Here is a 25,907-nt window from a genome sequence, read left to right on the forward strand (position 1 = left end):
TACAGGTTCATGAAGATATACTTCATATTGTAGCAGCATGTTGAAATAACTAAAATTTCATCAGATAATTCGACAAAAAAATGATGCTAAAAATTTAATAAATAAAAAATATAAATATGATTCTATTTTTACATTATCAAGGGAATTTGTGTAATGTCATTAAATGAGGTGCCCATAAAAGGTATTTGAGTTTGTCACTTTAACGAGCACCATGCTTAGAAAAAGTCTATGTAAAATTAACACAAACAAGGCTTAAACATCATTTTGGCTACTATAAATTAGTGTGTTTTCTGCTTTAGTTTTTCAAAGTTTTTCTATTTTAGTGCTGGTCAAACTAAAAAAAAATATTTAGTCTTTATTATCAAGTAAAAATATTAATTGACGACATAACATAGAATTACATTAACTAAAAATATTAATTGACGACATAACATAGAATTACATTAACCGTTAATTAACTTATAAAGATTTTAACAATAAATAATATGTAATTATTTTTAGTAAATTATGTTTTTTTAAATTTCTCATCAGTTAATCTAACATCATCAATTATTTTAAACATATGAAAATGTAATAATTCAATTTACCAAAAAAATTACATATAATAGCATGTCAAACTATTCATATTGTCAAGAGGACAATGAACTACCAACATCACTCTTACATAATTAGTAACCTATTGATAGTTGATAGCAAAAAATAAATTCAAATATTAAAATTACAAGCACTAAAATATATAAAAAAAATCTTTATATAATAAAGTACAAAAAAATCCTTAATTTTATAAGGACAAAAAACAATTATTTAAACCCACCAAAAATATGATGTGTTATTTTGTCAAAGTAGGAGAAATGCAATACTAATTTATGTTTACACTAATGTTTTTGCACAATCTTTGCACTTGTCCCCAATAAATAAAAAAGTCCTTGCAGGTTAGAGTATTTCCAAGTCTTTCTAGGGTTGATATCATTATGTGAAAAGTCTACTAAGAACTAAGATGAATAAATATCATTTGTCATTTGACTAAAGCGCAGAAAATGCAAGCTTAATTAATTTGTCTTGATATAAAATTTCCACAAAGACTAATAATTTCAAAGTTTATACAATCGTTTTACTTTTAAATTTGGATGTGATTGTGTGTTTAATTTTTGAACCCATTAAAAGAGTTAGAAAACAAAAAAGACGACAATATCATCTTTTTATCATTATTTAAAAGTACTAATATATTTCAATACATGTGAAATTTTTTTAAAAATTATAGTTTATACGCTATTTATTTAAAATATTTATAATACAAAAATATCACTATTTCATACTCATACAATCAGTATGAATATAATAAACACTATAATTTGTCTAATTATTATTATATATATCATTATTATATAACAATAACATTTACAATATTCATATTCTATTACTAGACTCAAATAAAAATCAAATTCTCAACTATATTATTTATTGAAAGATTCTTTTAACTAATTTCCTGTAATATACTTATTGGGCTCGAAGCTCCACTCAATTTTATCAGGGACTAACAAACAACCATTAATTCATTACATTGTCATGTCTTTATAAATGTCTCTAATAATTTTATTTTTTAAGTGTGCAAAGCACGTCGACAAATTTACTATTCTTAATTGGATGTAAGTGTCACATATTAATTAATATTTTTAGGTAAAGACATATTCTGAATATTTTAAATGACAGAAGCATACAGATGAGCCAAGATGATAGGACCCTTGATCAATGAAATAGCATGAGGAGAATGAGCGTAGCAAGTCAGATTCTGAATTTCTCTCAATCTAGCTTGTCGAACCCTTTATATAACACTAGAAAATATACATTTAATGTCATTATTTTAACATCAATTTTATAAAAATGAATGTTAAAAAAATAGTAGCATAATTATAAATAAGTTGAGTTGATTAATATCATTTTTTTGAAAAATCTTTTGGTTCAAACGTCTTCACTTAATTTTATCGACAAGATCGGAAGTTAACTATTAGTTGGGACCCACATAGAGTCTTGGTCTTGGTGATCAAATACTTACTCTGTCAAAGGATTCCTTAATATCCATAGCCTCCAGTAGGTGAGGATAGTGTCTACTGTCTAGGAAACAAATATTGCTGCGTATAGCACCATCAATTCCTCCATGTGGTCACATAAATAACAACCTCAAAATCACCACGATCTCCTAAATTAGGGACTTCCAACATTGCATTTAGTTTTTAAATGTATTCATCTGGCTTTACCCGAAATCTCATTGAATATAGAGAGAAAACATGAAGACTAGAGACGGAGAACACTATTTTAGGATTGAGAATCTCTTTAAATAAAACGAAAGAGAATAGAGAATACAAAAGATATAAGATGGATGGTGATGATAGAGTAATTGCTAACTAGTGATTAGAATTAAGGCATTTATTCCTAAATTAGGGAGACTTCGCCTAAAGCTGCAGAAAAAAGAAAAATTAGTATTGCAATAGATTTATTGTAAATACTTGTGGTGAACCTTCAACGAATCATGATCATGATTTGACAGGCTAAGCCCATGATGAACCATACGTGGTCCACTCCTATCTTGAAAAGGTAGTCGATCTCCAACAGATATTTTCAGTGATACCAGTGAGAATATGTACTAAGTACTAATGATACCATTTATTGCAGACAGACTTCTTATAAAACTAGAAGTTTGATAGTTTACAACATTTAGAAAAGTGTATCAATTTAAATGGCAGAATACAAATTAAAAAATGAAAATTGCAAAAGAAATGGCAAAACTGCATGAAATGAAGTTGTGTTTTAGACTGCCTATGATCCTTTCACTTTTCTTACGAAAATAAGGACTACATGATGGGATCTAATTGGCACTCTCATATTGGTGCAACGGAAGAGAGAGAATTTCAAATTAGCATTCATTGTGTGAATTTCATTTACAGATATACTCTTTTCTATTTTCGTGATAATTGAGATAAATAGATAAAATTTGATAAGTCCAGCAACCTAACACTAGCTTGATGCAATTTTTAATGCTCTACTTGCTACTTTTGGCAAAGCAAAAGTGCACGTACAGAAGGGGTCTAACACAAGGATGCAAATACACTGGTAGTAACTAGGAACAAATAGGGTATCTTGCATTCTTCTTCTCATGCACAAATTTGATTCACAGTTAAGTATAGCTGCACTAGGAGAATATAGTAGAAAGCATTGTTGAAGATGAATATGAAGTGGTGAAATTTTAGATATCACAGATCTAAGCACAATAATGAAAAACAAACAGCATTACAAATATATTATACAATAAATACAACAATAGCATACTAAGTTTCTGGAAACAAGATTTTGCAGTTCATTACTTAAATACAAAACATTGTAAACTCCTATACTAAAGAATTATCTCGCATTTGTAGCTGCCAACGATGGTTTCTTCTCTGATCAGAAGCGTGCAGCACATCTGCAACAATCAGCATTTTTTTGTACAACAATTAATGTGGTGGATTAATTACAAGATATAAACAGAATTATATTTTTTCATATAAAATTGAAAATTGAAGTATACATGCAGGGACCATGGCCCCCAAGTTTTTCACAAAGTGTATTTAAAATACCATGTTAAAAGAATTACGGTCCCCTTAAAATTTATGGAAACAAATATTGAAAAATAATACATGTCATCTTAGTTGACACTTAGGGAGATAAAAAGAAAAAAGAAAGAGAAGTGTATTTATAATAGGTAATATAATGTGATAATGTGATAGTAAAAAGTGAGATAAAAAGAAATTAAAGATAATAATAAAGTATTTGTAATGTGTAGGTGTACATTTATAATTATGGAAAATCATTTTAAAGAAATGCATGTATTTGTTTCTTCTATGAATGTATAATTAATATATTTGAAAGAGTTTATGTTTCTAATAATTAGGAATAAAAAAATGTATTTATTTATTTTCATATAAATGATAAAATTAATTAGATAGTAATGGTTTTATGCTTAATATAGTTGTATATTTTTTCTTTATAAAAAATATAAAAAAAATTACAAGTTAAATTTTAATTAGATTAAATTATTATTATTATTATTATTATTCTTGGCCTCCTCTAAGTGAAATACATATTGCTCTTTTTGATCAGTGAAGCAATTTCTTGATATATGTAAAATAAAACAAAGTCAGAACATAAACCATGAAATTGAAAAATAAATCTAGGACATACCTTTTTGCCTTGGAGCGTTCAGCAAAACTTCCCACCACATTCACCATAACCATACATATACATAGTCTGTTAACCTGTTCAGACCTTGAGCTCTTGAGCTCTAACTCTGGATTCTTGAACCCCCGTTCCACACCTTTCCACATCCATGTTATGTCAAGCGTATAACCTCCGAATGAGTAAAGACCATAAATTTCAAAGTAAGTGTTATTATTCCAATATATATGAGACAGAGTGTCACTTGAGTTGATGCTCAGTTCAGACATTGCAGTCCAATTCTTTAAGCATGTTGGAATTCCTCTTGACAAGTTATTCCTTGAAAGATCCAACAATTGAATACGCTTCAAATAACAGAGATGAATGGGTAGATTTCCGGAGAGGTGATTTCCTCGCATGTTCAGGATTATCAATTGATGCATACTTTCTCCAATCCATGATGGTATTGGACCCGACAACATATTTTCACTCAGGTCCAGCATAAATAAACTGCTGCAATTCTTCAAAGAAGAAGGCAACTCACCCATCAAGGAACAGTAATTGCTTTACTGATTTCCAACAATCTGGCAGTTGCCGCTTTATTTGATTGTGTGACACATCTAAAGTGCCCAAATTTGAAGCTGTGCCTTGGTCACATAAGAATGAAAACAAATCTGAAAAATTATTTTCAGAGAGCATCAGCTCGGAAGCTTGTAGTAAAAATGACGGAATTTTACCCTCAAACTGATTGGAATTCAGAAGTATAGACGGTCTGTTAGGAAGCTTCAATGATATATTAGGAATTGCACTAATGAGATAATTGTGAGACATATTTAATAATATCATATTTTGCAAGTTATTCCAAAACCAGTCTGGTACAGAGTCATTAATCCCGTTATCAGAAATATCAAGCATATACAAAGAACTTTGAGTCTTGAGCCAACTAGGAAAAGTGGGGCCCAACTCGCAAGAACGGAGTCCCAATTGTATTAACTGGAATGGAGGAACCCAACTCGGGACAAATTTCAGAGACAATGAGTTCTCTGATAGCCGCAAGTATTTTAATTTGGAATGCTTTTATTCCAAAGAATTCCCAGCCAAGTTAAGAAGCTCCAACTCTGATAGAAAACCAATGCTTTTAGGTAACATGCCAGTCAACCGGTTATAAGATAAACGCAACATCCTAAATATGTCACAAGTTATGCATTTAAATCATCAAAAATCAGTCACGAGGGTTTAAAAAACATTTTTCAAAATTGAGGAACTAAAAAATGAAAAATTAAATTTGGAGGAAAAAAAAAAGATAATCCAAATTTAAAGGACCTAAAAATATATTTAAATTAAAAAAATTGATAAAAAAAAGTATTTTAGAAAAATAAGAGAAATCTTAATGTTTAAAATTACTAGCATGCTCTAAAGTAAAATAAGGTCCTAATATATTTTCTAATTCAAGAGAATAAATGAAATGACAAAAATTCCTAAGTATTTAGTATGCTCTCTTCAAGCCTAGAAGACATGTTCTCTTAATTGTGAACCAAATTAAAGGTTATACGAAGGAAAAATAAAAAAAATGCACTTAGCCAATGTAATAAGAGAAAATTGTGGGACAGCGTGATGGTTGTTGTGGTTCCAGTGGTAAAGTGATTGCGCCGATGGGAATATAAAAGAGAAATATCGTTAGTGACACTGTCTAGTACTCTTTTGTTGGTTATAAAGAAAAAAAAATCTTTTTTTTAATGTTGTATATTATTGACTAAAAATTATTACAAATTATAAATTTAAATTGGTGAGTTCTATTTTTTATTTAATGATTATATATATTTCTTAATTTTGATGTGAAACCATTAATTAAAATTTGTGATTTTTTATAAATTTTAATAAATAACAGAAAAGAGTATTGTTAGTCTTCCCCAAATATAAAATAGGTATAAGGTGTATAAAAGAAGAAAAATAAAAAAGGGGAGTGATGGAAATGTGTGTTACTTTCGGCCAATTAAATTTTCTTTCCTTCTAATTTTTTAAATTCAAATTTTAAACCTTTTTTACCCTTTTTCATTTTCTTTCCTCTCTTCCAAAACATACTTAAGTTGCACGTTAGAATATTTCTAAAACTTTCTAGGATTGATATCATACTAAGAAAAATCTACTTAGAATTAAGACCAATAAATATCACGTGTCATTTTGTTAAAGCACAGAAAATGGAAACTTAATTTGTCTTTATATAAAATTTCTACAAAGACTAATAATTTCAAAGTCTATATAATCATTTTACTTTTTAAATTTGATGTGTTTGTGTGCTTAATTTTCTAACCCATCAAAAGAGTTAGAAAACATAAAAGACGAAAATATTATTTTTTGTCATTATTTGAAAATACTAATATATTTCGATACATGTAAAAATTTACAAAAAATATAATGTATATCCCACTATTTATTTAAAATATCATATTTATATTACAATACAAAAATATCAATATTTCATACTCATATATACAATCAGTATGAATATAATAAAAACTATAATTTATCTAATTATTATGATATATATATATATATATACATCATTATTATATAACAATAACATCTACAATATTCGTATTCTATTATCATAAGACTCAAATATAAATCAAATTCTTAACTATATTATTATTGAGAGATTCTTTTTACTAATTTCCTATAATGTAGTTATTGGTCTTCAAGTTCCGCTCTATTTTTTCATGGACTAACAAATAATCATTAATTCATTATATTGTACTATCTTTATAAATATCTCTAATAATTTTATTAACATCTCTAATAATTTTATTTTTCATGTGTGCAAAGCACATCGACAAATTTACTTTTATATTTTTTTCCTTGGATGTAAGTGTGACATATTAATTAATATTTTTAGGTAAAGACATATTAAGTAATATTTTTAATTTGATATAACTTATATATTATATATTATAGTATTTTTAAAATGAAATACATAATTTTTTTAAAAGGAAAAACGAGAATTCTATTTTCTAACAATAAAAACTAATGACTGGCACACCTCAAGAGGTGGTCCTTCCAACCATAAACATTGTATCGTATTGAAAAAGGAGAAGTCAATACATTTATTAGCTTATTTTCTGATCAACCCTAGTGTTTATAGGAGCAATATAATTGAACTAATTGTCATAATCAAGCAATATTCCCTGATGTTATTAATCAATTATTAATTGAAACAGGTCCAAACCAATCATATTTTTCCTTGAAAAAATATTAATTGCAATTTGAGTATCCCATCATTCATCTCGGCTCGGCTAAAAGAATATTGTGTGTTGCAGAAAGATGTTAATAACTCCGCAATAATGTTGATGCTTCCTGAAAAATCTTTGGAGCAACAAGATGCACGAATAAGTATTTGAATGAGTATTTATAAAAATTAGAATAAAATTGATTTTTAAAATAATAATTTTGATTAAAATCAATTTTAAAGTAAAGTGATTGGATGTCATGACATTTTTTTTTGCATTTCTTCTAAAATTTCTTTTTAGCACCTCAATTTTACTACACCCACTAAATTTTTATTTTATTTTTTTCCAATAATATCGCTCTTACAAGTGAGTGTAGTATCATTACTTCAGAATTATGTTAAAAATGAAGTGAGTTTCATAATTTAAATTCTAAAAATTATATGCATAAAACCTTTTGTATTTAAATTTTGGAATTATGTAAATGCACACTGTTTGCTACACAATTAAAATTAATAGAAATAATAGTTGTGTTCACATGTGAAAAATGATATATTTAACGAGAAAACAAATATTTGATTTTTATTGTGCGTAAAAATTATCTTTGATCACTGACAACCATATTATAAGCAAAATTAGTCTTTGACTCTCTGAGTCAAAAGACAACCATGATCTCAGGACAAAAAAATTAAAATTTTAGTAATAATGTATCTAAAACACTCTCTTTAACATCTTGTTTGATCTACTATTGTTTGGAATATTTTGAAAATTACAAAATTTTAGTTTCACTTTCATCTAAATTAGAAGAGAGACTTTCATCTTAATATACAAATAGACTTTTAGAAATTTAATCCTGAAATGTGGAATTGACTTTCAAATGTTTAATTCTGAAGCATATAGATAGACTTTTAAAGATTAAATTTTGAAACAACAAAACTATGATTATTAATAAAGAGCATTATTGAAAAAAAATAAGGGAGTGTGAATAACAAAATAAAAAAAAATGATATCTTAGAATGTGGGTATAAATCTCTCAATCATATAAAACTAGATTATAAAGTGACAAATGTCATCCACTTATATATATTATTTTAGTATCATTACTATACAACACACACATTAAAATTTCTCGAGCATGAAGTTTGCAAGATTTGATATATACAAGTAGTTCAATAACAATAGCCCAACAAGACTTACTAAGATAAGCTATAATATTATCTTAAAATGTAAATTTGTGCCTAATTTAATTATAAAAAATCGATTTGTAACATGTGGAATCTCTAAGAGCAGGCGTAAAAAAAAGTTACTTCTTTCTTTCTTTTTTTGGTTTCAAGAAGGGGCAAAGCCCCTAAACAAAAAATTTTAGTTTGGTTCCTAGCCAGCATACTCATGATGAGATCCATCATGTGAAAGTAAGGATTGAATTGACGACAACCCTTATTAATAAGGGTGAACAACTGTTCAAGAGACACTCGAGTAAGGTCTTCCTAAAATGATTCTCCCAAGCTATTTGCATAACTGAGTAGATTTTAGTGAAAAGGTGAAAAGGAGAGATGATTTTCATCTCTCTTGACAAGGATGGAAACAATTCTCAAATCTGGTTAACACATCCGGTAAAGGCTACCCAGTACCCATCTTTCAGTAGATCCCTAACAACAATAACTTGGATTTTACTCTCTGGATCTCCCTTTTTTCTTCTTGCACCTCCCTTTTTTGCTCTTTGCACCTCCAAAGGACCCGAATGGACACAAATACCCTGTCTCTCCCAAGCAAGCCAAGCCTCCACCGAAACCACTGTCGATTGTCAACCCAAACGCCATTGTTGCAACCTCCTTACACCACCACCGAACCAGCCTAATGCAGAAAAGAAAGCACAAAGCCTCCGACGAAGTTAGGAACAAAATAAAAGTTCAAGAATATACAATTTTTTATTCTTTCATAGAAGCCTTTCCAAAAGTATAAAAACATAATTCTGCAAAGGTCCTTTTAGAAGTCTAAAACATAACTCCTGAAGAGCCTTTTCAGAAATATAAAAACATATTCTGGAAATGCCTTTTCATAACACTAATTTTTTTATAGTTGTGGAAAGGCCTTTTCAAATGTACAAAAATATAATTTAGGAAAAACCTTTCTTGAAATATAAAAAAAAATTAATGTATTCTAGAAAGACCTTTCTGAAAGTTATTTTTGTTCTTTTGGAATACACTTTTCTATATTTCCAAAAAAGCCTTTCCAGAAATATGTTTTTGTTTTTCTAGAGCTGCCTTTCCAAAAAGGTCATCTATGAAATACAAAAAAAAAAAAAAGGAAGTTAAGTGTATTTCAAAAAAATCTTTCCAGAAAGTATAACATGTGAAATTCCAGTTTGGCCTTCTGTAAAATTGATACGAATTTTTTTTAAAATATGTTTTACAAATTAATGGTTCAAGTAAGAATCGAACCTATTATTTTTGCATTATTAATACAATGTTCTAATCAACCGAACTAATAAACCAATTATGTTATAAAATAATTAATGTCATTATATATAATACTAAAAATTCTAATATATGTGTAATGTACATGTAAATTTACATAATAAATTTTGTGATGATTAATTTTATCTAATAATTAATTTTTTATACATATAATTTGTAAATAAAAATCATAAGTTTAATAAAAATTTACATATGTAAAAAAATAAAAAATTTGTTTAATTATCAATTGTTGTAATAAACATCTAAATACATCATTTAATTAAATATCATATTTGTTTAATTTTCAATCACTGTAATATACATTCAAATACATCATTCAAATAAATACTAAATTTGTTTAACTATTAATTATTGTAATAAATATCTAAATACAACATTAAGTCAAATTTGTTTAATTATCAGATTTTGTAAATAAATTAAATGTATAAAAAATTCTAAATAAATAATAATTTTAAAAAATTCAAAACATACGGATTGACAATCCGTATGGTTCATACGAATTGGCAATCTGTATGGTTTGTACAGATTCATATGAATCATACGAATTGCCAATTTGTATGTTTTGAAAAAAAAATTGCACCTCTTCTTCTTCGACAACAAAAAATCACTGAATTTCATCGTATATCCGTAAACAACACGTGTACATCACCGACGATTACAAACACTTACAAAAGGACACTAACGGAAGAAAGTTACACAAAAGGGAGTGCGATTTCCCAAAAAAGAAAGGTGTTGCAGAAATGAAAAAACTAATTTGCTGTGTATAATCAAAAATACCCAAAAGGACATTTTGGTGGGTATTTTTGGTATTTTAAAAAACTGTTGGGTGTACCAACAAAAATGATTGGTGTCCCAAACACATCCCTCATATGGCTCATGCTTGCATTTTTTTTTTTTAATTTCGGTTAGATATTCTACCCGTTAATTGGGTCTCAAATGATGGAGTTTTGTTTGATTTACATAAGGCCATTGTTTTTTGTTATTTCACACCTCGCTTCAATTTTTTAATTACCCTAAATATTGATGAGTGTAGTTTCATTGTTGCAGAGTTTAAATTCTGAAACTAAGAAAAAATAATTTCCAAAATTTAAATTTCAAATTTATGTATGAAAAAATACTTTTTAATATTCATTGTCAAATCATGCTCTAAAGTTACTATATTCTAATTTCAAACCACTTATGCTCAATTTTGCTTAGATAATTGTTCTGATATCAAATAATAGGAAAAAAGTTAAAATAGAAATTTTTATTTTGTTTGAATATATGAAGATAAGATGACTATCGGCTAGCATGAGACACTATAGGTATGAAACTTCAACTGCAAAGGTAAGGTTGAAGGAGATGTTTTTAAGACTATTTTGTCTATAACTTGTTTTTGTTTTAAAACCTTATTTTGTGTGTCAACTTATACTTTTGCTCTAGATCTGGATGCTTTTTATGATTTTCTTTATGACAATTCATTTGGAAAACTACTAATCAATTGTGTTTCGTTGCTATTTTAGGTGCATTTACCTCAATAATACTATATTGAAAGTTAATTAGGAAGTAATAAAAAGAGGATAAGTAGGATTTGGTTGAAGCCGAAATACTTGTTTTCTGCCAGTTTCACTTTGACGCATTGCTCTAAACTTTAGGACAGAGATTACTTCGTCATATAGCAAGATAAATGTAGTTACTATAACAAAACTCCTATTGAACCATCTAAAAGATTAAGATGTATGGGACTGAAGAGATTACAAACGAAATTAATCAAGTTTAAAGCATATGCACCATTACGAAAAGTTTATTATCATTGTTAGTTTGGCAAATTCGATATGCATGGTCTTATTATTATCCTGCATTGCTTTCATTTTATGTTTCAGAGATTCTAACGTGGTGGAGCCAAATTTTCAGGTAAAGTGTCAGTGGGTGTATAATAATGTAGGTATGGAAAGAAAAGAACACAATAAAAGCCAGATTTGTCATACTGATGAACTGTAATAAACCATGGGTGTCACACTTTCAGATCTTCATTCCTTACATCTCTAATCCTTTTTTTTTGGTAATTATTATTCTAACTATTGTAAATCATACATTGAAAAGTTGATCAGTACTTGAGTTACATGCAGTTAAAGAGGTTTAGTTTGGGAGAGGTACTAATGCCATGGGAAGGAAAGGAATGTATGATTGTGAGCAGATAATATGATTGTTATCACATCTATGATTTTAAATTGTCGAGTTGTGGGTCATCATGAATGTAAAGTCCTGAAAAATCTTAAGTAAAAAAAAAAGTAGTAAAATGTATAGTAAGTATTGTTGTTGAAATCTGATTTTATAAACCTTAAAAATCTTAATGTTATGGCCGTTATTGCATTTATTTTAGACTGCAGTTTAATTAAAACCTTGATAATATCCTATATATACCCAAATTGATAAAATAGTGTTTTTTTTCCTCTCTTTCCATACCATACAATTAATATACTTTACACCCACTACCATTAACCTGAAAATTTGGCTCCACCACACATTATTGGAGTCTCTGAAACATAAAAGCAATGTAGAACAACAATATAATTATGCATTCGAATTTGTCAAACTAACCGTGCTAACAAAACTAATTTTGATAATGATGCTCATGATTTAAACTTGATTTTGTTAAAACTGTACATATAGCCCTATATAGGGGGGGAATGATATATGATGTGAACATAAAGATAAGTCAAAGTCACAACTTGACCATATCAATATGCAAGCATATCATCTCTTCGATTCCAATCCCAAACCTATTTTGCCCCCACCATCATATTTTAATTAGAATGCATTCAAGAAGGAATAAACATTTATTTATCCAAACTATATTGTTGACAATGACAAGGGTCACCAACAAATAAGACAATAGGCAAAGGCAGGCAACTAGTTATTCCTTTAAAGTGTACTAACAAACAAAAGTAGGGTTCTTGCTAGGAATGTTGCAATCACCCCAAGTTTGGCCCATATCAAAACAAAGTTCAGTCTCTCTCTCCTTTTACCTCTCTAAGCTAGAGAAAAGGTAGTTGAGGAGGCCAGGTGGGTGCTGCAAAGCAAAAGACCAAAGTAGCTTATTACTTGGAAGACACTTTTCTTTATGGTTCGTCTAATGCATGTATGACTAAAATTGTTCCTACAATGTTACTTTGTTTAAGAGGGCTAGCTTATGTCTAATGAGTTGCACAAGAAATATCTATTGTTAGGTTTTGTTAGTGTGTGTAATTTTGGCACGGCATATATGTGGTAAAAATTAAACACTTAACTTTTGGAGGTAAAAAATTAGTTGCAATACTTATAGAACAAATAGAAACTTCTCACACAAGACGTTCTTGGCAAAAGGTGATAAACTTTAATCATGACTAAGTTTTAAATTAAGAATTAATCTTTAAAGAATTAAAATATGCAGAGATACTTCAAAGTCTCACAGAGGAAAAAATCTCCTAATTATGATATTTATAAAAAAATAAAATAATAAGAACAAACTTAACTGGAAAAAAATCAAAGGGACTCATGCAATCACGCGGGTATCATACTAATTAATGCCTAAAAGTACATATTAAGAACATGTGACTAATTGAAGTAACGAACTCCAATAAAAAATGCTAACTTGTACGAAAACTGTAGTGTAGAACAAAAGCGACTTTCCTTTGATTCTACGTACAATTGGGTATAATAAAATGAAGCCAAATAATTACAATTAACAAATTAATTCAAAAATTCAGAAAGTAATTTAAACCTTACCCAGACAGCAAGGCATCTCTTGCAAACACATCATTTTGTGTCCCTTCTTTGCTCACAATGGTCATCATCATACCAATGACTACTCAAAATGACAAATTCAAACTGCATCTGATTTGGAGTTCAGTTTCCTTTGCTTTTAGCACGAGAAAAGGCTACCAATGTATTGTTGCTCATAAGACAACGACAACACAAAGTGAAAAAATCAAATGCAGATTTGAAGGTTTTAAGTACCTTTTTATTCAAATTTGTTGTATTTATTGTCCCTTAATTAGTCCTTGTAAAGGTCAATGTTTGCTGAATTTGTAAATGTCAATTGTTAAGGAAAAAAAACTGTACTAAATTATTGTCTTAATTTGCTTTTAGTATGAAATTAAAGGACTCAAAATAAAAGAAACGTAAGGGTTATAATTAAGTAGTGAGTTGAAGGCAAAGAAGAGGAGAGAAAATAAGAACATGTGGAAAATTAAAGACACCTGTCTTCAACCTCTCATATATAAATGAATTGCCCTGCGTGCTCTGCGTTGTTAATTACCTAACAAATGTTATTTTTTAATCAAACCATGAGAACAATGTTGACGAAACCTTAAAGGCCTCAGCAAGAACGGTGAAACAAGGTGAACCCATATATCTTATGGAAAATAGAACAATGTGTTCATAGTTCATACACATACCAAAGGTAGTTGAGGAAAAGTTGTTGCCCAACAAATGGTCTTCATCACACAGTCCCTTTTCACTAACCAGTCAACACATTAAAAATTTTAACAATTGGCTCAGAATTTATAATATTATAATTAAATAGATTTCACATCTGCTATAATTTTAGAACGTAATCAGAATAATGAAACTTTCATTTTTATAATCGTTTATATGTCAACTTAATATAAAATAGAGCGCATTTTACACACGCTATAATTTTAGAAACGAAATCAGAACAATAAAACAAGCTTTATTTAAAAATAATAATAGTAATATTTATGTATAAACATAACATATGCACGAGTGTATTATCTATAATTTACTCCAAATAAGAAAAAAATCTAAAGACGCTAATGAGACTGTTCCCACACCTAAGGTCGAAGACAGGTTCAAATGAATATTAGAAATTAGAAGTGAATCCGCCAGCTTTTCACATCTCTGGCATGAAAATATAATAAAATAAATGAATAACACGAAATAAGCACGGAATTTGCAGTTTATGGCCTATTAGCTTCAAAATTTCAATCTGGGATGAAAGCTTTATGAATAGCTGAATGAGTGCGATATGTACTATGTAGTATTGATGTTTGCTATGCAATGCAAAATGAGTGTTTGGAAAAACCTATTGATTTGGCATATATATACCATAATCTTTAGGAAACTTGATACAACTCGTCCTCTATATAGTGTATTTACTTGTCTGTTACATCCTGCTGCACCACATTTGTCTCTGGCTTGATGTTCAGAGACACAACAATCTTTAAAATCGCCACTTTTCTCTTTGGTGCCTGAAGCTTGATCCTGAATAGGAGACTTGGAAGCATAAACATCAGATTAGGCATAATTCTTCATTCCAATTGACGACATGTTACATACATAATATTGTTACAGAAACTTTTGTCATACTATCCTTAGCTCCAAATAAAGAAAAAAAAAAAAAAGCTTTCTGTCATATATGGTTCTTAATTTGTGGAAACAAAACATTGCTCTAGTGCAGCTCTTTTCCAGAGGTTTACTTGCACTGGGAAAAATATAACAGAAAGAGTCAGCTCTAAAACATGATGTTAGAATTATGCAATTAAAGTGCTTGGCGTCTATGTGATAACCATTTCCAGAATATTTATTGATAAGACATCAGAGTAGATTGGAAAAAGAGCATACAAAATCAGCAGTGCTAACTGAATTTATTATTCACATATAGATATCATAACCATTGTCTGTAACGAGCAGATAAGAAATTTTTCTCTTAGAAATATAAAAGAAATAATCTCGTTTGAGTTAAAAACCAAGACAGTTCAGAGAAGCGAAAATATAAAATAAAAACAGAAGTTGTAAAACATATAAGACATCATCGAAACTTCTAGAATCCTCTAGAACAATATTGGATTGGACCTAACAACAAAATGTCACATCATGAACTTTTCAGCTGAATTTGAATAAAACATAGCACCAAATCCTATTACTATTTTAGTTAATCTTTCACCCTTAACTCACGTGGATCAGAATATGTTATCATATATTAAAATCAGAGTTGCCAAATTGTCAACAACCAAACTTGTTATTAATGGGAGGAAGAAATCCTCAACACAAAAAGGTACTATGTAAGCAAAAAGAAATTACAATCCCCAGAGTCAATAGGCATTAATTGCAATTTGGATAAGAACAGCAATAGCATCCTCCAAAGCTTTGATATATGCTGCAGATTACAAAATTGTAGCAGTCATTAATACCAATTTGCATTATGCACGCTATTTTGTTCCCATTGCTGTTGTGGAAGTACTTTTGCTCCAGACATGGAATGGAAATTGAACAGGAATTTTGTTTTTTTGTGCCATCGATTGAGTTTGTATAAGTGAGGACATGTTGATCTTCTGACCACTTTTGTTTTCGAAATTATAATAATTACTAGTTCGCTATCTAAATGCATAGGAAATTGAAAATTGATTCCCACGAAACTGTATTCTTGTTGTACATTACACTTCTCAGGTGTTCTTAGAAGTCCTCTTCCTACTGGTAAGCCGTATCATATTCACTCTCCCCTGCATTCTGATTTTTACTTATAAATAAGTTAATGTCTAAGAGCAGGGTTGAATGAGCATAGAAAAAAAAGATATTTTCTATGAAGTTTTAAAACAAATTTTACCGAATTACATTGTAATTGATCAAATTCCAGAACCAGCCATTCAATATTCCGTTCTGTTAGGCTCTAACGTAGCTAACCCTACTGCGTATGTATACGAACTGGCTTAGCACACTTTACATTAGTGGTTGGCTCTTGAACATATATAGTTTGTTATGCTTTAAATTAATATTATGCATTGTGCTACTTCTATGATTGGGACAGCTAATAGAGGATGGGGTTGGATTTTGGAAATGAGGGGCTCACATACAAGTCTAGATCCTGTTTAGTTTGTGAACTAAAACTATGTTTTGGTTTTGCCTATCTCTTATGCTATTAAAATTATTCTAGAATCCACCTACAGCTTTTTTATTCAAAAATAAGCATGGGAGTGTTAAGATGATAGTGTCAAGTTCACTTATATAATTTGTTTGGTGACCTATTGCGGAAAATCTCTCTCGTATTTACTCTCTTCGATTTTTCAAAAAATTGATATCAGAGTCAATGGTTTGACTTGGTCACTGACATAGACGAGTAAGATGACGTCGATGGATTCATGTATATAGAGTTCTTTGTATCAAAAGTCTTTCTGACGGATAAATTCATGCATGAATGTCAAGTAGCAAAGTTGCAGGCGTTGCAATAGTGCAAGATACTAGAACATGTTGTAACAATGGCTAGACAAGCTGGGGGCAGTAACAATTATGCTCTAAGAGTCATAATTGAATATTCCTAGATTAAAAATGGCTTATGCTCTAGGGGAAGGCTAACATGTGAAAGAGACACAAACTTGAGGGAAAAGATTATTAAAGTACAAGTACTAACCGAAGTCTCACATGATAGAGAAATGAAAAAGTTGAGTACCATATAATAAATGAAGAAAAAATTATAAATATGAGCCTTATAATTTTAGGATAAGATGTGATGTAAAAATCGCTACTCGGGATAAAATATTGAGAGGAAAGAGAATTGACTTAGAGCCTTTGTCTTAGTTTACACGTCGTTGTGTCATTAACAATTGATAATTCTGTCTAGCATGTTATATTGTGAACATAAATATTTCTCTCCTTATTTGTTCATTTTACATATTTCCTGGTGTAAAAATATTCTTTTTATTGTATTTTTATATCCTTTAAAATAAATTTGCTTTTGGAATTTTCTCTTGGACCAGATACCATTGAAAGAATTTCAGATAATGTAAATGCACGGGGTTCTTTCTTATTTTTTATTTTGTGGCATTTATCTCAATATTTGGTTGATATATTTGAAACTTGATAGCGATTAGCTGATGTATCAGTCAACGGACCCTAGTATGGAAAAAGAATACCGTGAAGACAGATTTTTTCCACAAACTAATGTATCAGCGTGAGTTTCCTTTAATTTTCTTTTGATTTAAATATTTTTGTGGGCATGTTTGAATTTTCCTTTTTGATGTGATTGGCGAGCTTAATTTTCTAACCCATATTTTAAGGGTTGGCAGACTTGGAAAACAATTGCTTGGATTTAACTGAACTGGCTGTTTATAAGTGTTTTGTTTTTAGAATCATATCACATATATGTAGTCTGTTGATGAAGTAGATAGTGATGGGAGCTTATGTTTTGGGCAGAAATTGTGTCCTCAAACTTTCATGTGATAAGACAAATTAACTTCTGAATTTTCACAATAATATTCTTCTATGCTATCATAAGAAGAAGAAAAAACCACCAATAACTTGTAGATGCATGTTCTCTTAAACAGGTGGTATTCTTCTAGACCAAAAAAAAAGGTGGTATTCTCTGTGTTCAATTATATCTTTTGGCTGGAATCTTCCGTGTTCATATGCTGGGGATTAAAATATTTAATAGGGATTAATTAACATGAACATATCCAGAAGATAAGTAGTGGAGGAGTAAAATAATAACAAGCTTAAACATACAAAATTATGTTAATTAATAAATTTCATAACTATATTTTATATAAAAAATTAATTAACCTGTATATATAATTTTTTTTAAAGAAAAATATGAGAGGGAAACCATTCTTGTTTCATTTGATACTGCCATGTTAATCAATCACGTCTAATAAATATTTTCTTATATGTTGTGATTTGATTTTTTTTTCTTTAATTAAGAAATGGCTTTTAAAAAATTACTCTTACAAAATCTTACCATTCTTCAAGAAAAAAATTAGAATTTAAAATAAAAAAAATCAATAATTATATAATTGTGTAATAAAATGATTTCGTATATTAATTACAGGTTCATGAAGATATACTTCATATTGTAGCAGAATGTCGTAATAACTAAAATTTCATCAGATAATTCGTCAAAAAAATGATGTTAAAAATTTAATAAATAAAAATTATAAATATGATTCTATTTTTACATTATCAAGGAAATTTTTGTAACGTCATTAAATGACACGTGAGGTGCCCATAAAAGGTATTTGAGTTTGTCACTTTAACGAGCACCATGCTTAGAAAAAGTCTATGTAAAATTAACACAAACAAGGCTTAAACATCATTTTAGCTACTATAAATTAGTGTATTTTCTGCTTTAGTTTTTCAAAGTTTTTTATTTTAGGCCTGGTCAAACTTAAAAAAATATTTAATCTTTATTGTCAAGTAAAAATATTAATTGACGATCTAACATGGAATTACATTAACCGTTAATTAACTTATAAAGATTTTAATAATAAATAATATGTAATTATTTTTAGTAAATTATGTTTTTTTTTTAATTTCTTATAAGTTAATCTAACATCATCAATTATTTTAAATATATGAAAATGTAATAATTCAATTTACCAAAAAATTTACATATAATAGCATGTCAAACTATTGATATTGTCGACAGGACAATGAACTACCAACATCACTCTTACATAATCAGTAACCTATTCATAGTTGATAGCAAACAATAAATTCAAATATTAAAATTACAAGCACTAAAATATATATAAAAAATCTTTATATATTAAAGTGCAAAAAAAATCCTTAATTTTATAGGGAAAAAAACAATTATTTAAACCCACCAAAAATATGATGTGTTATTTTGTCAAAGTACGAGAAATGCAATACTAATTTATCTTTACACTAATGTTTTTGCACAATCTTTGGTCCCCAATAAATAAAAAAGTCCTTGCACGTTAGAATATTTCCAAGTCTTTCTAGGGTTGACATCATACTGTGAAAAGTCTACTAAGAACTAAGATGAATAAATATCATTTGTCATTTGGCTAAAGCGCAGAAAATGCAAACTTAATTAATTTGTCTTGATATAACATTTCCACAAAGACTAATAATTTTAAAGTCTATACAATCGTTTTACTTTTAAATTTGGATGTGATTGTGTGTTTAATTTTCTAACCCATTAAAAAAGTTAGAAAACAAAGAAGACGACAATATCATCTTTTTTTATCATTATTTTAAAGTACTAATATTTTCAATACATGTGAAAAATTTTAAAAAATTCTAATTTATATGCTATTTATTTAAAACATAATCTTTATATTATAATACAAAAATATCACTATTTCGTACTCATACAATCAGTATGAATATAATAAACACTATAATTTGTCTAATTATTATTATATATATCATTATTATATAACAATAACATTTAAAATATTCGTATTCTATTATTATTAGACTCAAATAAAAATCAAATTCTCAACTATATTATTTATTAAGAGATTCTTTTAACTAATTTCCTGTAATATACTTATTAGTCTTCAAGCTCCACTCAATTTTATCAGGGATTAACAAACAACCATTAATTCATTATATTGTAATGTCTTTATAAATATCTCTAATAATTTTATTTTTCAAGTGTGCAAAGCCCTTCCACAAATTTACTATTCTTAGTTGGGTGTAAGTGTCACATATTAATTAATATTTTTAGGTAAAGACATATTCTGAATATTTTGAATGAGAGGAGCATACCAATGAGCTAAGATGATAGGACCCTTGATCAATGGAATAGCATGAGGAGAATGAGCGTAGCAGATTCTGAATTTCTCTCAATCTAGCTTGTCGAACCCTTTATATAACACTAGAAAATATACATTTAATGTTGTTATTTTAACATCAATTTTATAAAAATGAATGTTAAAAAAATAGTAGCATAATTATAAATAAGTTGAGTTTATTATTATCGATTTTTTTGAAAAATCTTTTGGTTCAAACGCGCGTCTTCACTTTTATCGACAAGATCGGAATATAACTATTAGTTGGGACCCACATAGAGTCTTGGTCTTGGTGAAATACTTACTCTGTCAAAGGATTCCTTAATATCCATAGCCTTCAGTCGGTGAGGATAGTGTCTACTGTCTAGGAAACAAATATTGCTGCGTATACCACCATCAATTCCTCCATGTGGTTTATAAATGTATTCAACTGGCTTCACCCGAAATCTCATTGAATATAGAGAAAAACATGAAGACTAGATATGGAGAACACTATTTTAGGATTGAGAATCTCTTTAAACAAAACGAAAGAGAATAGAGAACACAAAAGATATAAGATGGATGGTGATGATAGAGTAATTGCTAACTAGTGATTAGAATTAAGGCATTTATTCCTAAATTAGGGAAACTTCGCCTAAAGCTGCAGAAAAATGAAAAATTAGTATTGCAAAAGAAATGGCGAAACTGCATGAAATGAAGTTGTGTTTTAGACTGCCTATGATCCTTTCCCTTTTCTTATGAAACTTATTCCTAAAATAAGGACTAGATGATGGGATCTAATTGGCACTCTCATATTGGTGCTACGGAAGAGAGAGAATTTCAAATTAGCATTCATTGTGTGAATTTCATTTACTGATATACCCTTTTCTATCTTCGTGATAACTGTGAGATAAATAGATAAAATGTGATAAGTCCAGCAACCTAAAACTAGCTTATGCAATTTTTAATGCTCTGCTTGCTACTTTTGGCAAAGCAAAAGTGCATGAACAGAAGGGATCTAACACAAGGATGCAAATATACTGGTAGTAACTAGGAACAAATAGGGTATCTTGCATTCTTCTTCTCATGCACAAATTTGATTCACAGTTAAGTATAGCTGCACTAGCAGAATATAGTAGAAAGCATTGTTGAAGATGAATATGAAGTGGTGAAATTTTAGATATCACAGATCTAAGCACAATAATGAAAAACAAACAGCATTACAAATATATTATACAATAAATACAACAATAGCATACTAAGTTTCTGGAAACAAGATTTTGCAGTTCATTACTTAAATACAAAACATTGTAAACTCCTATATTAAAGAAATTATCTCGCATTTGTAGCTGCCAACCATGGTTTCTTCTCTGATCAGAAGCCTGCAGCACATCTGCAACAATCAGCATTTTTTTTACAACAATTAATGTGCTGGATTCATTACAAGATATAAACAGAATTATATTTTTTCATATAAAATTGAAAATGGAAGTATATATGCAGGGACCATGGCCCCAAGTTTTTCACAAAGTGTATTTAAAATACCATGTTAAAAGAATTACGGTCCCCTTAAAATTTATGAAAAAAAAATATTGAAAAATAATACATGTCATCTTAGTTGACACTTAGGGAGACAAAAAGAAAAAAGAAAGAGAAGTGTATGTATAATAGGTAATATAATGTGATAGTAATGAGATAAAAAGATATTAAAGATAATAATAAAATATTTGTAATGTGTAAGTGTACATTTATAATTATGAAAAATCATTTTAAAAAAATGCATCTATTTGTTTCTTCTATAAATGTCTAATTAATATATTTGAAAGAGTTTCTGTTTCTAATAATTAGGAATAAAAAATTTATTTATTTATTTTCATATAAATGATAAAATTAATTAGATAGTAATGTTTTATGCTTAATATAGTATATTTTTTCTTTGTAAAAAATATAAAAAAAATTACAAGTTAAATAATAATTAGGTTAAATTATTATTATTATTCTTGGCCTCCTCTAAGTGAAATCCATATTGCTCTTTTTGATCAGTGAAGCAATTTCTTGATATATGTAAAATAAAACATAGTCAGAACATAAACCATGAAATTGACAAATAAATCTAGAACATACCTTTTTGCCTTGGAGCGATCAGCAACACTTCCCACATTCACCATAAGCATACATATAAATAGTCTGTTAATCTGTTCAGAAACCTGATGTAAGCAATTCTCCAAGGACGCCACAGTAGTAATGGCCCTAATAAGCCCCAAAATCCAGTGACGTATCCAATCCCCAAGCTCATGTATAATCCCTCATAGAAAACTGAATCATCACCTTTGACTGCTGGTTCTTGATGCTCTGCTGTTGTCTGATCTCCATCCCCAGGACAAGTTTTGTTAAGTTGTTCACCACAAAGATCAATGTTTCCTTCAAAACTAGAGGCTTCAAAGGTTTCAAAATGTCTTCCTGATGGGATTCTTCCAGACAGAGAGTTGTGTGACAAGTCTAATTTTTGCAAATAATCAATTTCAGAAAGAGAAGAAGGAATTCTCCCAGAGATGTGATTTCTTGACAAGTCAAGTGATTCTAGTGAACCTAAATTCCCAATCTGAGAAGGAATTTCTCCGCTCAAATTGTTTCTTGATAGATTCAAAGAAACTAACCCAAGCAAATATCCGACCTCTTTTGGTATTTCACCCATTAAATTGTTACTAGAAAGATCAATGCTTTTGAGCTTTAACTCTGGATTCTTGAACCCCCGTTCCTCACCTTTCCACATCCATGTTATGTCAAGCGTATAACCCTCGAAATAGGAACCATAAATTGCATAGTAAGTGTTATTATTCCAATATATATGAGACAGAGTGTCACTTGAGTTGATGCTCTGTTCAGACATTGCAGTGAAATTCTTTAAGCATGATGGAATTCCTCTTGACAAATTATTCCTTGAAAGATCCAACAATTGAATGCGGTTCAAATAACAGAGATGAATGGGTAGATTTCCGGAGAGGTGATTTCCTCGCATGTTCAAGATTATCAATTGATGCATACTTTCTCCAATCCATGATGGTATTGGACCCGACAACATATTTTCACTCAGGTCCAGCATAAATAAACTGCTGCAATTCTTCAAAGAAGAAGGCAACTCACCCATTAAACCATTGTTTCGTAAAACCAAGGCTTCCATATTAACAAGGGCGCCCATGGACATAGGAATCTTCCCTGACAATTTATTGCTGCTTAAATCAAGGAACAGTAATTGCTTTACTGATTTCCAACAATCTGGCAGTTGCCCCTTTATTTGATTGTGTGACACATCTAAAGTGCCCAAATTTGAAGCTGTGCTTTGGTCACATAAGAATGAAAACAAATCTGAAAAATTATTTTCAGAGAGCATCAGCCCAGAAGCTTGTAGTAAAAATGACGGAATTTTACCCTCAAACTGATTGGAATTCAGAAGTATAGACGGTCTGTTAGGAAGCTTCAATGATATATTAGGAATTGCACCAATGAGATAATTGGAAGACATATTTAACAATCCCATATTTTGCAACTTATTCCAAAACCAGTCTGGTACAGAGTCATTAATCCCGTTATCAGAAATATCAAGCCAATACAAAGAACTTTGAGTCTTGAGCCAACTAGGAAAAGTGGGGCCCAACTTGCAAGAACCGATTCCCAAGTATTCTAATTGGAATGGAGGAACCCAACTCGGGACGAATTTCAGAGACAATGAGTTCTCTGATAGCCGCAAGTATTTTAATTTGGAAAAATTAGAAAGATGGGATTCAGTGACCTCACCCTCCAAAGAATTCCTAACCAAGTTAAGATCCTCCAGCTCTGATAGCAATCGAATGCTTTTAGGTAACATGCCAGTCAACCGGTTATCAGATAAATCCAAGTTCGTAAATATGTCTCTGTTGCACCATGAAGAATTTCGGAAGAAGCTAGAAAATTCCCCGTTCAACTTGTTATTTGAGAGGTCTAAACTCTGCAATGCACACATGTTACCAAAGAAAGATGGAATCTCGCCTTGCAGTTTGTTACCGTATAGGTCAAGAAGTTGAAGAGAGTTCATTACTTTCCCAAATCCATCTGGAATTGGACCTTCTAACATGTTATAATCAAGGACAAGGTTATGAAGATTGGTGGTGGAGTTAAAGAGCCAGTAAAATATAGTTGATGATTTCAACAGATTTGAGGAGAGATCAAGGGAAACAAGAGAAAATGAAGAACTCATAATGAAAGAAGATGACATACGAAAACTTCCATCCGTAAGACTACAATTTTGCAAATCCAGATTTTGAAGTTTTGAGCTGAAGTTGAAACCACCTAGAAAGACTGATGATGACATATTATTATAGGAAAGGTCAAGGATAACAAGAGCCGGAAAGTTTGGGCAGAGAGGAGATGACAAAACAATGTTATTATGACCAAGATAAAGCTCCTGAAGATTAAGGCTAAAGTTTGACAACAGTTGAAATGTTGAGGATGTCAGCTTATTTGAAGAAAGATCAAGGATGGTAAGAGCAGTGGAAAAGTTGGAAAGTGGATAAAACAGAGATTGAATATTTGTATCTGAAAGAGAACAATCAACTAGCCTCAACTCTCTTAAGTTTGGAATAAGCTTGCTGATCATTTGTAGCCAGTGATGAGACGAGGAAAGGTTGTGTAGTAAACTTAGCTTAAGTCTTGTCAAGGAAGACAGATTAGTCAACCACTCTGCATCCTTAGATTTCACATCAAAATTGCCACCAAGTCCAAGACTGTGCAACAAAGGAAGATTCCCAATCTGGAAAGGGAGTGCTCCCGAAAATGAATTCCCCCCCGCAAGATCAAGATACCTCAACTGTGAGAGATTTCCAAGTTGATAAGGGAGTTCCCCATGTAAATCATTATAACTTAGATCAAGATATTGTAAATCTGTAAGGTTTCCAAGTTGATAAGGGATTTGTCCATGGAGATAATAATTGCTACCTAGATCAAGAGACAGTAAATGTGTAAGCTTTCCAAGATCAGAAGGTATACTCCCAACAAATGAACAATCAGAGAGATTGAGATATCTTAAGTTGGTGAACGAGCCCATGAGTTCTGGGATATGACTCCCTTCAAAATTATTGTAGCTGAGATCCAAGTGTTCAATATTTTTAAGGGCAATCAATGAAGAGATATTGATTTCACCTAACAAATATTGTGTATCATCACCACGGAGATGAAGCATCTCAACATGACCAGTTTGATTGTTGCATTGAATGCCTTTCCATTTGCAACAGTCTCTGCTTCTGTCATCGTCCCTCCAATTAGAGAGAATGCCATAGTCGTCTATGAGGCCATGTTTGAAGTTGAGGAGTGCTTGTCTCTCAGTCTCAATGCACTTAATTTCTGCGCTATTGGGAAGGTAGTTGAATCCAAGAATGGATCCTGCAGCATGCAATAAAAGCAGCACAAGTGCATAAAATAGTTTCAGAGAATAACAACTCATTATGAAATGACTAAGAGTAAAACAAAGATCAGTGATCAGTTTTCTCTTAAATGGT

General features: G+C 29.9%; 1 protein-coding gene and 1 pseudogene across 3 annotated transcripts; one reads left to right on the forward strand and one right to left on the reverse strand.

The window, feature by feature from the left end:
* Positions 1-3,201: 3,201 nt before the first annotated feature.
* LOC114404621 (receptor-like protein EIX2) lies at positions 3,202-25,907 on the reverse strand. Of its 3 annotated transcripts, XM_028367507.1 has the most exons (3): positions 23,521-25,907; positions 4,216-4,732; positions 3,202-3,457 (listed from the first exon to the last, which is right to left on the reverse strand). In XM_028367507.1, exons 1-3 carry the CDS (start codon positions 25,850-25,852, stop codon positions 3,439-3,441), a joined length of 2,868 nt encoding a protein of 955 aa, XP_028223308.1. In that variant the 5' UTR covers positions 25,853-25,907; the 3' UTR covers positions 3,202-3,438. The 3 variants fall into 3 exon arrangements, with proteins under 3 accessions (XP_028223308.1, XP_028223307.1, XP_028223306.1); XM_028367506.1 differs by lacking the exon at positions 4,216-4,732 and having other exon boundaries at positions 22,501-25,907; XM_028367505.1 differs by lacking the exons at positions 3,202-3,457; positions 4,216-4,732 and adding an exon at positions 21,525-21,769 and having other exon boundaries at positions 22,501-25,907.
* Positions 8,944-9,048, forward strand: LOC114404623 (annotated as a pseudogene).

This window comes from Glycine soja, unplaced genomic scaffold (genome assembly GCF_004193775.1).
Source record: "Glycine soja cultivar W05 unplaced genomic scaffold, ASM419377v2 tig00104886_1_pilon, whole genome shotgun sequence".
Lineage (NCBI taxonomy): Eukaryota > Viridiplantae > Streptophyta > Magnoliopsida > Fabales > Fabaceae > Glycine > Glycine soja.